Consider the following 14,922-nt stretch of genomic DNA (forward strand, 5'->3'; position numbering starts at 1 on the left):
GCGGCCCGGGAAGCGCCCGAGCGGCCGCCGCGCAGGCCGCCAGCACAGGCCGCCCGGGGGCCGCCCTCAGGCCGGCCGCCCCCCGCCAGCCCCGGCGGGCCGGGCCAGCGCGGCGGGAGAGGGGGGGCCGATGGCGGCGGCGCAGGGCTGCGGGCGAGGGGCGGAGCGCGGGGACCCTGTGGCTGCCATGGCCGCCTCCCCCTCCTCGCAGCCTGCCTTAAATACTATGGGGCGGCCGTAGCTGCGACGGGCGCCGCCGCCGAGCGCACCATGCGGGCTGTCATCGCCTTGGCCGCGGCGCTGGGCAGCCTGCTGCTGGGAGGCTGCCTCCTCCGCCTGGGCGGCCAGCAGCCTCTCCGCGCCAGGTAGGGCGGCCGGGCGGCCTCGCCCGCGGTCCGGAGCCGGCTGGGGAGGGCGGGAGGAGCGGGACGAAGCCCGCGGGGCGCGGCGGAGCCTGGCGCGGTGCCCGCGGCTCGGTCTGGGCTCGGCACGGGTGCTGGCGGCTCTGAGCGGGTCGTGGGCAGGAGAGCGGCGCCGCTCGCACCGGGTGATGTTCAGTCACTGGTCCTGACAACTTTGTTTTCCCGTCTCGCTTGCCAGGGGCTGGGAGGAGGAGGCAGGAGCAGCGGCTGTCACGCCGAAAGTGGTGCGAGCCCTCAGGTCTCCCCTGACGCCCCTTCCTCAGAGCGAGAACAGGTACGGGCTGGCCGCCCGCAGGTGGGTCCGTGAGGTCGAGTCTACAAAAGCAGAAATTCGCCTTTGCTCTGCTTCATTCTTCCTTTGGTTTCGGCAGCTTGATCAGAGAGAGCGGTAGAGATTACTAGAGCAAATGACACTTCGCTTTAACTGTAATGAATTATTTGTTCATGGGCCCTCTTATTGACGGCTGTCACTCTGCCGTTGGTTTTGAGCCCAATAAAATATTGCATAAAGCAGTTTTGTTAGTGTACAATGCAAAAAGTGCTGGCTGAATGGCATGTTCCAGGTATCTTTTATTCTCCTTTCCAGGAAGGTGGAGCTGGAGCTGGGTGATATTGTTATTGTAATCTCTATTTAGTTAAAAATACAGATTTATCATTTACAGTCCATAAAATGAAGACAAGACACATGAAGCCTGTTTTGTTTTGGGTTGGCATCGTACTTTGTGGGAGCCCATTAATTTGATTCTGTGTCTTGACCTTTTAGATCAGTCTCAAGCTTTGCTTTACAGCCTGTTATTTTATACTGTGAAGTTTAATATGAAGACATTTTGTAAAATCAGCTGTGAAACACATTGTGCCATACATGCAGACTTCAATGCTAATGACTGTTTTCATGCTCATGAGTCCTCATGCACTGAGGGAAAACCAAGAGTGCCGAAGACAGTGGTTAATCCACACATGAGACAAATACTATGTAAGAAGTAATTTTGATATATTTTTGCTTTCTCCGTTACTTTATATGGCCTTATTAACTTTGCAGTTACCATTACTATTGTATGTTAATATATATTATGGTCAAAAACATGTTATAAAAATTAGAAAGAACTTAAGAATTGGGTCTTTCACAGAAACTGTGATGTCCTGGTTGTGTTGAAGACAATGGTGACAGTGCAGTTAACCTTACTGAGGCCACCATCTCACCCAGTCAAGCTGAGTTTGACAGCCTATGCTTTCCTTAAGTAAATGCAAGTGATGTTAGTTATAGTAATGATTGCAGTGTAAAAAATGTTCCTACCTGGTGTTATGAGCTTCTACCCTGCTTCTCTTTTCTATTCTCATTTTCTCCCTTTCTGCCTTTTCACCTTCTTTCCCCCTCTTAGTATTAGTTTTGCAGTATGTGCTGTTCTGCTTTGCATTTTTTTTTTTTTTTTTTAGCCATTACTCCGTTCTTCTCTCCATTCCGTTTTGGGCTATGTCTGTGGTTTCCCCCTGGCCCGTCTCCTCACGCTCTGATCTGCTAGTTTCTGAGCTGCAGCTCCTTCCACTCAGCTGTGTGTGCTATAGCATGGAGTTGAATTGACTAGAAATACTGGCAGAGAGCACTTCAGAGAACAGTCTAGCTATTTCCCATCTGCTGTTAGTACACTTGCAACTGGAGCAAAGAAAGGCTTTGCTTACCAAAGAAGTCAGGTTACCAAAACGTGTCATGTTTTTAACCTTTGTAATAGGACAAGTGAGATTGAGATTTTTAAATCCGTATTTTTCCTTATTTTACTTGGTTTTGGTCAGCCTGAAATTGTGTTTCTTCATGACTAAGTGACTGCAAAAGTGTGTCAAGTAAATAATTCATCAAAGAAAGTTTCAATTTACTCAAGTTCCTGTTACCATAGTGTCTTTGGAGAGATGTCTTGCCAGCTGAATCCAAGAGTGGATGTGCTTTCTCACCTGAGTGATTGTGTTCGGTAAGCTGGCCTGACAGGAGTTCGTGGTGCATGTTTGGCTTATGAGAAAGGAGAGAGAGCTGTTGGACTGGACTGACCAGGAGCTGTTTCTTCATCCAGAGAGCAGCAAGACTGGGCAGGGAGCCATGCTGGAGGGGTTTGATCCAGGCAGCAGCTGGACTGGGCCTGGCTAAGGGCCATGCTGGAAGGGTTTGATCCAGAGAGCATCTGGACTCATTCAGGAGGTTCAGACCAATCCCTCAGTGATGGAGATGGATGGTCTGGTCAATAGGAATTAGATTCCAGTGTGCAGTGGGGAAATATGGTTCTCCTAAACAACCCTGATCACTGGAATGGTGTTGCTGTGTTATTGACATCGATGTCGTTTCCTGCATAAGGGGATATTTCCAGGAAAGTAAAAAAGAAAAAGAAAAAAAACACCTAGGCACTGTCCTTGACCTCTAAGTATAAATAATCTAGACAATCTTCACAGTCACAAGATAATCTTTTTTCTTATCATTATTTCCTTTGCTGTTGAGGCATATTTGTAACCAGACATCTCCCAAAGAATCTCTAAGGCCCTATTATTCTGTTGCCTTGCAGTATTGAAAGCTAATCTATTGTTTTACATTGAGTAATTCTTTTAAAAGGATGAAACTGAAAGATGAAAAGCAGGGGATTGGATCAGACCCTCTTAGATATTTAGGCAGCTATTATGCACAGCAATGTTTCAATACATGGTGACCAGGCACCCTAACTTTTCTGAAGGTCTGTCTCTTGGTAAATAGTGATGATGTGGTTTGTGTCTTACAGAACACTGCTTACCCCTTTTTCCTGTTCAGTGTTAGCTAGTTGGAGCAGTGTGACTGCCTCTACTGTGTGACTTGCACGTTTAGTCTTGGGCTTATTTCACAGCCTACTGTGCCTCTTAATAGGTTTCTTACTGAAAAGAAAGGCTACTGTTGGTAAGATATGTCTAGTATTTATTCCTGGAATAAATTTATTCATGGAATCAGTATCATTTATACTGCAATACTGTATTTCTGGCAAATTCTCCTATCTATGCCTCATACTGTCATCTCAATTTTTAAGCTGAAACTGCAAGTACAGTTTATATTTTCTTAAGCCAACAGTACAACCAAAAAAGAAGTCTTGCATTTTTCCCACCTTTGGACCCCTGGTCTTCCTCTCTCCTTTCCTCTCTCCCCAGCTGTGTTTGTACAGGCATATTTGTTTGTGTAGTAGTTGCATTAATAGTAGAACAGAAGGCTCAGTACTGCTAGTGCTTATTGGGGAAAATGAAAATAGTAAGAGAAGCTAGGTAGTATTTTCTTTGTTATGAGGCCCAGGGTGTGCTAGGTTAAATTTAGGCAGAAATTCTAGCTCCTATTATACTACCAAGGAATATGTAGCAGATAAATAATGCCAGCTCCTGCAAGGGAACTGAAAGTAGCACTATTTATCTATACTTTATATAAAAGTAACAAGGCAGCAGGACCCAGAAGAACTGACCACCATTGCTCTGTTACTCTGTGTTGCCAGTTTTAAGGCATTCACTTATAATTTCCTTAGCTTGCTTTCTGTCTTTGCAGGTCCAAGGCAAGCACAGTGTAAAGACCACTGGGGTAATTGAACAGTGGGAGGAAGCAATTGAGGAGCTATGAGTAAACAAGTTAGTATTATTAGTGTTCCATAGTCTTGATTTCTCCAATTCCTCTCTCAGCAGCAGATCTGTATGCAGGCCTAGGAAATAAACAGCTATAGTTAATTAACAATGCTACAGAGACCTGTACGTTCTGTCTGCTGTCAAAATACTGCATCCAGGCAGTCAGAAGGGAAAGAAGAGACAGGCTAATACCACAATTATGGAGTAGCCTAGTATGTTGCACAAATAATTTCCTGTGGTTTAGATTAGTCAGCAGTGGGGGTCCACTTCACTAATTTTACTGCTCTCTTCATATTTTGCCCCTTCATTCCCAAGTGATGCATGCAGTCATATTTAAGGAGCACATTTTGAACATATGCCTCATGTATTAGTTCTGTCTAAATGAATAGGTGTTCAGTTGAAAGCTGCTGCCAGGACACATTTATGTTGTGACAGTGGTGAAAGGTTTCCCAGACTCTTTCTGTTTACTTGGTCCAAGTGAAACTGCTCTGTCATTCTATCGTGTGCCCTTGTAACAGGATTTTAGTGTAAGTACCTTATTCTTTCCACTTCACCTATCATGAAGCTCTGAATGTTGCTTGTCTTGTTGCTTGTCATGCAGTTTATGAATTTTATAAATAAAAAGTATCTGATCTTATACATAACCCTGGTGGATGCACTGGAGGGTCTTTCAAACAATTTAAAGACGCAGTTTGTGATAAAGACTGGATTTAACTAACATTCCTTAGATAAGCAATAGCTCTATAGGAACTTGAACAAAGGTAGTGGGATCAGTCCCTTTAACAGTTACTGTGATTAATGTTTCAAGACAAATTCCTTCTCCTGTGGTTTGATGAAGCCATTTTCATAGTCCATTTCACCAAGAATTTAAATTGTGTATTGCCTTATTAATCAAGGTATGAACTTTAAAAACATCACTATATTCTTAGAGTCTGATTAATTTGAAATAGTGTCAAAGACAACACTTAAGAGCATCCTTCCTAGGGAAGTATGGATTATGGGCTTTTTAATAGTATTCAAATAACAGATGATGAGATTCAAAAATAAATTAGTCCCTTCAAGGGAGGGATTAAGACAGAAGATATTCACAGCCTGGATAATGCTTTTCAGTGCCATTTTGGTAGAATGATAAAAATGTGCAATTTTGCACACTGAAGTTATCCTTTTTAGCTGGAGATGCTCAGCTGGAACATGTTCAGAGCTCTTGTGCTGCTTCAGACAGACAAGGGCAAGAAGCTATAGAAAAGAGCAACAACTGGTTCTGCTGGGTGCAGAGTGAATAGCTAATAAGTGGGATTTTCTCTTACTTTCAATGTGGACTTACTAGGGAGGTGAATTTTTTGTTGCTTTCACTGCTATCAGACAGTTCCGTTCTGAGAAATTACGAGTATCTCATCCCATATTCTTTGTTTCTACCTCATTTAGAGGGACTTCTAGTGGAGTGGCCTTTCAATCTTCATGTTACAGTATAACTCACAGCACCAGTTTTCCTTTTTCCATCTGCCTTTTTTTTTCTTCCCTACCATTCCTCCATCTTATGCCCGTCCCATTTTCCTACTCTGATAACTGGAGTTGAGTTTGGTTTTGTTTTTAAAGGGTGTCTCTTTGCTTTCCCTGCCTGTACCATGTACCTTTTTGCTCCCCCAGAATGCTGTGGTACTTGACATACCTCTCTACCTGCTGACTCCCGGCACTAAGGTTCCCTGTTGTCTCAGGACTGAATGCTACAGGAGCAGCAAAAGGACTTTCCATATAGTTTTTGTATTTCTTATTCTAAAGGTGGATTCAGTCCTTGTTTTAAACAGTTTTACAGTTTGAGGATCTGCTGTCTTCCTGGGGGCAAGATATAGAATAAAAACGTGCTGATAAATATGGCACATGATCTTAATCTACTGTGGATTTATTAAAGTACAGATGGTGTACTTCCTGAGTTCCTAGAATTACCATAGGAAGTATGTGGTCCTCAAGCTGTTCGTATATGATTAAAAAAAGCTCTGTTTTTCAGATTTGGTCCAATGAGATTGGCTTTGAGAACATCTAAGCTCAAGGGAATATACAGCTGAAGTTTCCCTGTACCATCAGTTTTATGAGTTCAAATCAACAGAATGTTTCTACGTCAAGTTCTCATTTAGCTTAATGGAATTAGTTGAATGTAGCCTGCTATCTGTGGTGTTAGGCACGTTTTCTGATTTCATTGTAGAAGTTGTAGTGCTGCTCTAAGTAGTGAACAAAGCTCTAATCCACTAGGTCAGGTAAATTCATTTAGTCGTAAATGCTGCCTTGCACAATTGTCTGAAATGAGCAGAAATTTAATCTGAGTCTGATGTCTGCACAACTTTGCAATGAATAATGCAGTAGAAGTCTGGACTGCCTCTTGCACACCCATTTTTTTCCTAGATCTGGAAAGATTTCACTCGTGTGAAGCTGAGGCCACTCTGACAGTGAAACAGAAATTCAGAAATTTAACTTTTAGTGGAATGAGTAATTGTTTTACATCTTTTGCAAATAAGTTGTTTTAATCTTGTACCTTTTGCACCACATAAAGAGCATTGAGTAAATTTTATGTATAGAAAGGTGCAGAAGACTCATTTTGGTCATCTATCATGTGGCTGTACAAGTGATTGTGAGGCTTTAATGACAAAACAGAATAGGGATTTTTTTCTTCTTTCTTTTTTCTCAGACTTCCTCTTTTCTGAATTTTTCAAGTCTTGAAAATGAGTGCCTAAAAAACCAATTACATATTAAAAAATGAGGCAACTTGCCTGTGTTGATTCTATCAATTTACAAGGACTATAAGTCTGAGGAGTATTTGAGAGAATATTTTTTCCTTGCCTCACAGATCTCAGGGCATAAATTAATAGGAGGCTGTAAGGACTTATAATGGTTGTCTGCACAGAGTTGTGGAAGAATGTTGGTGCTCTGCTGCTTTCTGCTAACGCACCTTGCAGGGAGCTGATCAAACCTAACTGCTTGCTCTGACCTGGTCATCCTGTCAGCCTTCACTTGTTAGACAGGGTCTCTTCTGGCAGCTGTGGCTCAGAAGGGCTGGGGCCACTTCTCAAATCAGCATCCAACATCTTAGGTTTTAGGTTTTTTTCTTTTCTTTAAGATGCTGTTTATGCAGCTAAACTTTTGCCTGTAGCCATTTCTCTTGTTTCAAGCTGCGGCTGCAGAATAATCATTTGAGGTTACTGAGTTAAAGAAGTGAGAGAGAGGAAGCAGGATATAGTGCGAACTAAATTTGTGTGAGAACTGGAAAGGGCCTACCTGGTTGTTTTGCATAGACAGAACCATTCAAACCAAGCTGCAATAAACCTGTGTACATAAATTTTGTAGGCAGAATATTTGCTAGCACTTGCTGTGTGAGATCTGCAGAGTTCTTAGCTCTGAACTGTGTGCTCTGAGAGCCTTTTGCTATTTGTATTTCACTCCTTGAGGGAAAAAAAAATGAGATAAAGAGCTGTATGCAAAGACAGCCAAGGAGCTCTCAGTAGGTGGTGCCAGCTTTTACTGTCTATTGAAGTCACTGCAGAACTGAAAGGATAGGGGTTTATGTTGTGTTGTCTTACTGTTGTCCTCAACAAGGGGCATAGAGACTGGATACTTCCTCAGGGGCACTGAGTGTATACTGAGAAGAATTTCTTGATGGTGGGAAGAAAGGAAGAGGGCTGTTCCATCTCATCTGCAGCATACATCCTGTGAGAATTACTATTTGGGGTGGCCGAGTCTCTAGAGAATTTGTGGGCAACGAAAAGAAAAAGAAGGGTGGTTCTTTCCTGTCAGCTATGACTGTGAGAGTCACTTCAACAGCAAAATAAACAAGCATTTATTATTCTCTTCACCAGTCAGTCTTCTCATTTGAAGTGTTTAAGAAGAGAAGGCTCAGGAGGGACCTTATTGATACCTGAAGGGAGGGTGCAAAGATGATGGAGCCAAGTTCTCCTTAGTGGTGCTCAGTGATAGAACAGAGGCAGTGGGCACCAACAAAAACAGAGGAGAAGGAAATACAGGTGACCTTGCCCCTGATAAGTAACAGCTGTGTTAATTATCCAATACAGCTTCGGCTCTGATGAGTCCAGCTATATCCAATAAAAACAAGTGTGATAAAAGGAAGTGGGTTAGCTGGTGAGGGGAGCCGTGATGAAGAAGGATCCTGGGGAGAGAGAATCACTGCGGTGAGGTCAGTCTGGGTCTGCAGTTAGAGCCTGTTGTTGGATCCTGCAGTCATAGTCTAGCTAGGTAAAAGCCTGCATTCAGAGTCTACAAACTAATACATGCAGTCGTAGTTTAGCAGGAAGTAACCAGCACTTAGAGGCTGCAAGGGAAACCTACAGCAGGAGCTTGCTGTAGGCAGAGTCAGTGAATAGTTGGAGTCCGGATGGCTAAGCTGTAACAAGGAATAAACCAGGACCCTTTTCATGCTGTGATAAGCAGGACGTCTGTGTCTAGGCTTGTTTCTAACTAGAGAGCTGCTGCAACACCCACTGACCATCAGGCATCACTGTAAGAGTGACTGAACATAGGCTGCTCAGGTAGGTTGTGGAATCTCTGTGCTTGGAGGTATTCAAAAGCATCTGGTCACAGTCCTTGCTCACCCTCTCTAGGCTGGCCCCTGCCTGAGCAGGGAATTTGGACTAGATGACCTCTGGAGATGCCTTCCAACCTCAGCTGTTCTGTGGCTTGAAATGGCATCTTTCTCAAGCAAGGTCTTCAAAATCAGCTTGTCAGAAATCTTGTTGCTAAAGGGTCTCCATGTTGTAGTAAGTGAAGGCAATGGAGTTTTGATCCTTGTCATTAAAAGCAGTGATGGTTCAGAAGCACAGTGCATTTTGTGCAAGGCAGGAAAGCCCTTTCTCTTTGTGTGTGAGTGCCTCTGTGCAGTGGTGTTTCAGTTGCTCTCTAAGAACAGCACACAGTGTCTCTGTCTTCTGTGTTTCTGCTTCTGGTTTGGACAAATAGGCTGCAATGTCCAAGGGCTCTGTACATAGTGAATCAGTGGAAAGAAATAAAAAGGAGGGGGAGGTGGCAGGGAGGAACATGATGAGGGGCAGAGAAAATAATGCCAGAGGAAAAATCTTAATGATAAAAGGCAGTCCACAGAGTGGAAAGCTGATGTTACAAGAGTTGATTGTATGAGATTGGATCTAGATACAGGATGAACTAAGGTGAATGGAACAAGACCTTGGTATCTCAGTTGTTTACTAATTTACATCTCAATCTTCTGCAAGGGCTGCCCAGAGCAAGAGGACCACACAGGAGTTTTGTGAAAATAAGACAGGAATTAAAGATCACTATCTGGCACTTGCCTTGGTTCCTTTTACAACTATTTGTTCTTTCTGTGTAAATAATGAATAAATAAGGAAGAAAGTAAGTAAGTCAGTAAGTTAGGGTCAACTTCAGCTGTTGGGTTAGATCCACTTCACCTGTGGTGTTTCCTGTATATATTATATTCACTCTGAATATTGCATTTCATCAACAATTTCAGGAAATCACATCTGCTAAATATTTTACTAGTGAGTATTTTAAATATCTTCAAAACTTAATGTTCAAAAGGCTTTCTATTTAATTTATTTTTTAATTGCATTTGCTGATTACAGTGTAAAGTGGAAAATGTAATTCAGACTATGAAATAGGGTTATTTTAAAGAATCAAATATTTTATAGTCCCTAGCAGCGAACTCTTTTAGTAACAGCAGCTGCAGAATAGAAGTCCATAATATTTGTTTGGTAATGTTTTCAGCTAAATCAACGGTTATTAATCTTATTGTCATAGCAAATGTGACAGCATTGGTAGAATATGTTCTCTTTTAAAGTTTATTGCTTTTTCTCTTCCTGCTCTCTTTTAGCAGAGCAACTCTTAATAAAAATGGAATTTACCAGTTTGAACAGGCTTCAAAATGTAAGGCAATTCAGGACAACATTGTGTCATCATCTATCAAGAAGAAGAGGTAGGTGTTTGCTGTCCTTTCTGCTTTGTTTGTTTTAAATAGAAGGGTAAAAGATTGTTCTTTTTTACATAATTCTTGGTTTATTAATGTGGAGCTATGCAACAGAAAACTGAATTTGTTCAACCAATGTTTGCTGCATTTTTTCCACTTACATGGATAAGATTTATTTGAAGTGTGATTTTAGTTATTTTATTTTCAAAATACAAGACTACTTCTTGTCAGTTAGCAATATTATGTTCCAAATTATTCACAAAAATACTGAGTGGAAGTGTGGTGTATAATTTCATTTTGAGTGTCTTTTCCCTTTGTGGTGGACATTCCTCCTTGTTATGAGCAGCTTTAGTTAATGATTCTGTTCAGCAGTGTTGACTAGAGTAAGTTTTGAAATGTATTAGTATAAAGACTTGCTGGTTAGTTGCATGATTGTATTATGATAACAAGTCCACAGGAAACTAAGAGTCTTAATTTTAGACACATTGAAAAAAAACGATCCCAAATTAATTTTCGATTTCAACTTGCTGTTCTGTATTTTCTGGCATGGAGAAAAAATCCAACTTTGATATCAGTCCTGCTCAAATTCCTTGTCACTTTCCAAAGTGAAAAGGGGAGAAACAGCCATTATTTTTGACATGTAGCATATTTTCCTATATGGATGCACCAGTAAACAAAATATTGTAAGTAGGAAAGGCTTCCCATTAGGGCTGAGTTGCGGCTTAAAATGGATGGTGCCATTCTGTTTTTAAACTGGGAGCTTCGCTTTCCACTCTCCTCCATTTGGGAAGAGAAATGGAATTAGAAACAAAGATGAGCTAAAAATGATATGCCTTTCCCTATTCAGAGTACTGGACAAGTCAAATTTTTCCTTAGTGCCAAAATAACATTAAATGATGATTTGAAAACTTATTCTGTCTTTTCTGCTCCCTCCTCACTTTATTTCATTTAAATATCTTTCACCTCTTTTGAAGTCATCGCATTTCCAGCATTTGTCTTTGCTCTTATTTATTACTTCTTGATTTATTTCTTCTTTTTTTTCCTTCTTTACAACCTCTTCTCCCATCAATATTCCACCTCTTTCAGCAACACTGTTGTTGAAGTTCTTATTCTTTTGAAAGGTGCTACACCACTATCCACTATGTTACCGATGCACTGATAGTGAGAGCTGAAATATAGACCGGCAGAGGTCAAACAATGCAGTTGACTGAAAGCTTGAGTGATTAACACCAAGGGAAGGAACAGCAGTCACTGTATTGCTTTCAAAATCCACTTAGAGCAGTATAAATGCTGTTGTTTATCCCACACTTTGCAAAGTTTTACAGTCTTTGGAGATGAGCTCTTCATATTGAGAACAGTTTGAAGTTGAGATTATGGGAGAAACTTCACAAAGTATGAGACCTTTATTCTGTGGGTTAAAGAGAAAAGGGGCTGTGCCATTTAATGAGGCAGAAGATGAATTGGGCAGGTAGGGAGAGAAACAGATGCTTGGAAAAAAGGAGCAAGGGATTGCTTTTTGCCATGAACGTTGCAGCTATTGACCTTCACTGAGAGGAGCTGCAGGGATTTTGTTGCTTTTTCAAGGTGTGACCCATCTCATATGCCCATGGTATATTAATGCTTTATATGGAAATTCTAGACTTGCAGGGACATTCTGGACAGTCCTGCCTCTTAAGTTGGAAGAAAAAGAAAAAAATGACTGATTTAAAGCTTGTAAAATAATATGATAGTAAGAAATGGTATGTAAGTGGCAAGTTATTATAGCAAGTATGTGCTGGTGGTGACAAAGAGCCTGAAATGCTGAGTTTTGCTAGCAGTTTTCCATTTTTATTCTAGAGCAAGCCCTGTGTACAATCTGCAGAGGGCTTATAAAACTGATAGTATTTTAGGTAGTATTAAAGTGTCTAGAGGCATAACAGAGCCTCCCCTTATTTTGCATTTCATGTCATAGTTTTTCCTTTTTATTTGTTTCTGTCTTGAACATAAACTGCCAAATAGAAACGTGTCCTTTTTTCGCTCCTGTTTTTCAATCTTCCTTCTAATTCAAATACCTTTTGTACATGTTGGTATTTACTTTTAGCAAATAACCAATGAGACTGCATCTCTCTGTTCTGACATTTTACCTGTTGTCAACAATCTCAACACTTTTGTCCTTGCTGTTGGCCTTTAAATATCTGCTAAATATTAGAAGATACTAATACTTTGAATTAGTATCAATTATTAGTCAGTGCTTTGAATGTGCATAGTAATTTCACCTTAGCTACCACAGTAAACAGAGAAGGTCACTGCTTACCCAACAAATAATGTGGGGAAAAAAAAAAAAAGCCTTCCAGGTGTTATTTGTCAGTCAGGCTCATTTAGTATAAGTGAGTTTCCTAGGACAGCAAGTTATTAGACTGGTTGTGGTGCAGGTGACAGACAAAAACAGGACAAAACAGAACATGTTTCATTCATTCAGTCTTCTCAGCACTGTAATTATTGTGTTGTCCAAGTATTTTTATAGCTCAATTTACCTGAGCTTTTTTTAGCTTAATAATAAAACTCTTTTAGCATCAGTGAATATGTGCTGTAGGCTCCTAGGTGCCAGTGGAAATATATGTAATGTGCCAGCTCTTTAAAATGGAACAGTGGAGAAGATGACTGACTAGGTTACAGCAGAGTCACAAAATGATTCCCTGATAACCTGAACTGTTTCCTTTGTAGTGGTGAGTCCCCATGCCTCCTTTAAAGCAGGAAATGCTAAAATTGGCTTTTTGAGAGGAAAACAAAGTTCTGAGCTGTAAGCCCAGCTGCAGCAAATCCAAGAGCTTCATGTTGAGTCTTTAAAAAATTATTTCTAGGAATAATACTGCTGTCTGTATTGGGGTTCATTTCATAGAAACCTTTTATTGGTGTGAGCAGATGCCTTGCAGAGCTGTCACAGTTGGGAGCTCCTGTCCCCCAGTACAGCATGTTGGGATGTCTGTGCTGCCTGTGGCACTGTGCCAGCTGGTAAAGACAAGTTCTGACAGTCCAGAGTGTCTTTGTAAGTCACAATAAGAGCTAAACTGGATGCAAATGGCGAGCAGAGGTGGTTTTCTGACTTGTAAAGACGTGGAAATGGTGCTTTTCTTTGTGAGCTGGTGAGCTTGGATACCTCCAAACAAGAGCGATTCCATCCAGTAGAGACAGCTGTGGAAAGACTGCAGTGTTCTTGCTTTGTAAATGGTGTTTTTGTCCTAAGTGCGTTTTCTGTCTCAAGTATGAGAAGACTCTTACAATTTCTGACAGTGAGTGCCTGTGTTTCCTATTGAGGTCTCCGAAGTAGCATTATGGATGATGCTTTCATTCTTCTCGCTACCAAATATTTCCCCGTAACTTGCTAATAACTAGTCAGTCCATGCAATTTCTTTCTGAATAGATGGTAATTTTTTGTTTGTTTCTGAGTCTGATCTTCATCTTATTAATGTCTTTAGGCTAGAATTTGCTTTTTCTACTTTTTTTTTTTATCTACTAAGTCCTGGATAATGATAGCCTAAGTAACTCTTCATGGTCTATGATACTATTAATTTCTGGAATTTTCTTGTAAGTCTGAGCATCTAAGAGTGATTTCATGTTTAGATGAAGGAGTGAAACCAGATGAGTTTTTCAACACCAGAATAGGCTATTTCAGTCTTGTGCTTTTCTCTCATCTTCACCCCACAAACACGCCCTGCTCTGCACTGCTACTGACACTTGTCTGACCCCATGGTGGCTCAGTTTGGGTATCAGCTTCAGCAGGAAGGTAGATCCATTTTCTTCTGGCTGCAGTTCCAAGGCTGATAACATACCAGCAGGCAGCTGCCAAAATAGGAGGGCCTTGATCTCTTTTTTGATCAGTCTTTGTTTATACTGGCAGTGGTGTTAGATGAAGTCTTTCTTATCTGGTTTAACACAATAAGGAAGAAGAAAATGTACATGCATATCCTTTTCCTTCTGGAGTATTTTATTGCCCTGAAAGTCAAAGTGGCCTATGAAGGCATTTGACAAAGTGCAAAACCTGGCAACAGAAAAACAGAGGTGGGCTCAGATTGGTACCCATAGTAACACAAGGGAGTTGGACTGAAAGGAGGAAGAATGTACTGCACCAGGGCAGATCAGCTACAGCTGCAATAAAACTAGTTTTCTTCTTCTCCTGCTTCTGCCAATTGAGTTCTTTTGGGTTGTGAATGGCTCAGTAGTAGTTTAGTCATAATCTTCTAGTTCCATTGAGAGTTTCCTAAGTGTGGAGGATGAAAATTGCACAATTGTGTTGTCATAGGTGCAGACTTGAGCCAGTGACTAATTTTAAAGCAGCATTCCTCTTAAAATTATAATTTGTGTTTTCATGTGGAAATTGGACATGATATTACTCAGGGTAGGATAAATGAGTTACCTTTAGCAATTGCAGTACTTCTAGGAAGCAAACTATCTGTTTATTTCAAATGTGGAACAGAGAGAAGGAAGCTTTCAGGTAACTGACCTCTGCTGCTGCAACCACCAGTGTTTTTATATATTGCTTTCTATCAATTCTCATGCTCCACTTAAAAACAAGTGATGTTTCTTGCCATCCCTACTCTTGTGAAACTGTTCAAATTAGACACTTCTAAGTGACAGCTTGAATAAACTCATGATTGTTTGGGTCAACACTAAGCTATTTTTGTTGAAATAGTAGTACAAGTTAGATCTTGTATGACTTGAGTCCCATAGCATGGTAGTCATGGCATCCATACCATCTTTTCTTCCTATTCCCCTAGTTATTAGAAGTCAGTTATTGTTTTTTAAAAACCTGTATTATGATCCAGGCACAAATGCGAGAAGTAGTAACATTGAACATGAAAGCAAAATGTCTTCATTCTTTTGATTTGCATGTTACAAAGTATTAATTTATTAACAAATTTAGATCTCTTAAATGGATTCTCAAGAGCAGAGAGCTCTTTAGTTTTATGTAGCAACGTA

At 41.0% G+C, this 14,922-nt stretch overlaps 1 protein-coding gene across 3 annotated transcripts in view; it reads left to right on the forward strand.

Annotated features, from left to right (window-relative positions):
- The first annotated feature begins 233 nt into the window (after positions 1-233).
- ST8SIA6 (ST8 alpha-N-acetyl-neuraminide alpha-2,8-sialyltransferase 6) overlaps positions 234-14,922 on the forward strand; it is a 37,681-nt gene continuing 22,992 nt past the window's right edge. The window contains exons 1-3 of one of the 3 annotated variants that reach the window (XM_066316721.1): positions 234-365; positions 601-717; positions 9,877-9,975. In XM_066316721.1, the coding sequence (XP_066172818.1) occupies positions 271-365; positions 601-717; positions 9,877-9,975 (311 nt within the window). In that variant the 5' untranslated portion in view covers positions 234-270. Of the gene's footprint in view, positions 366-600; positions 718-8,166; positions 8,209-9,876; positions 9,976-14,922 lie in introns of those variants that run through there. The other 2 variants (XM_066316712.1, XM_066316728.1) reach the window with 2 other exon arrangements.

The sequence above is a fragment of the Sylvia atricapilla genome, chromosome 1, assembly GCF_009819655.1.
Source record: "Sylvia atricapilla isolate bSylAtr1 chromosome 1, bSylAtr1.pri, whole genome shotgun sequence".
NCBI classification, from domain to species: domain Eukaryota; kingdom Metazoa; phylum Chordata; class Aves; order Passeriformes; family Sylviidae; genus Sylvia; species Sylvia atricapilla.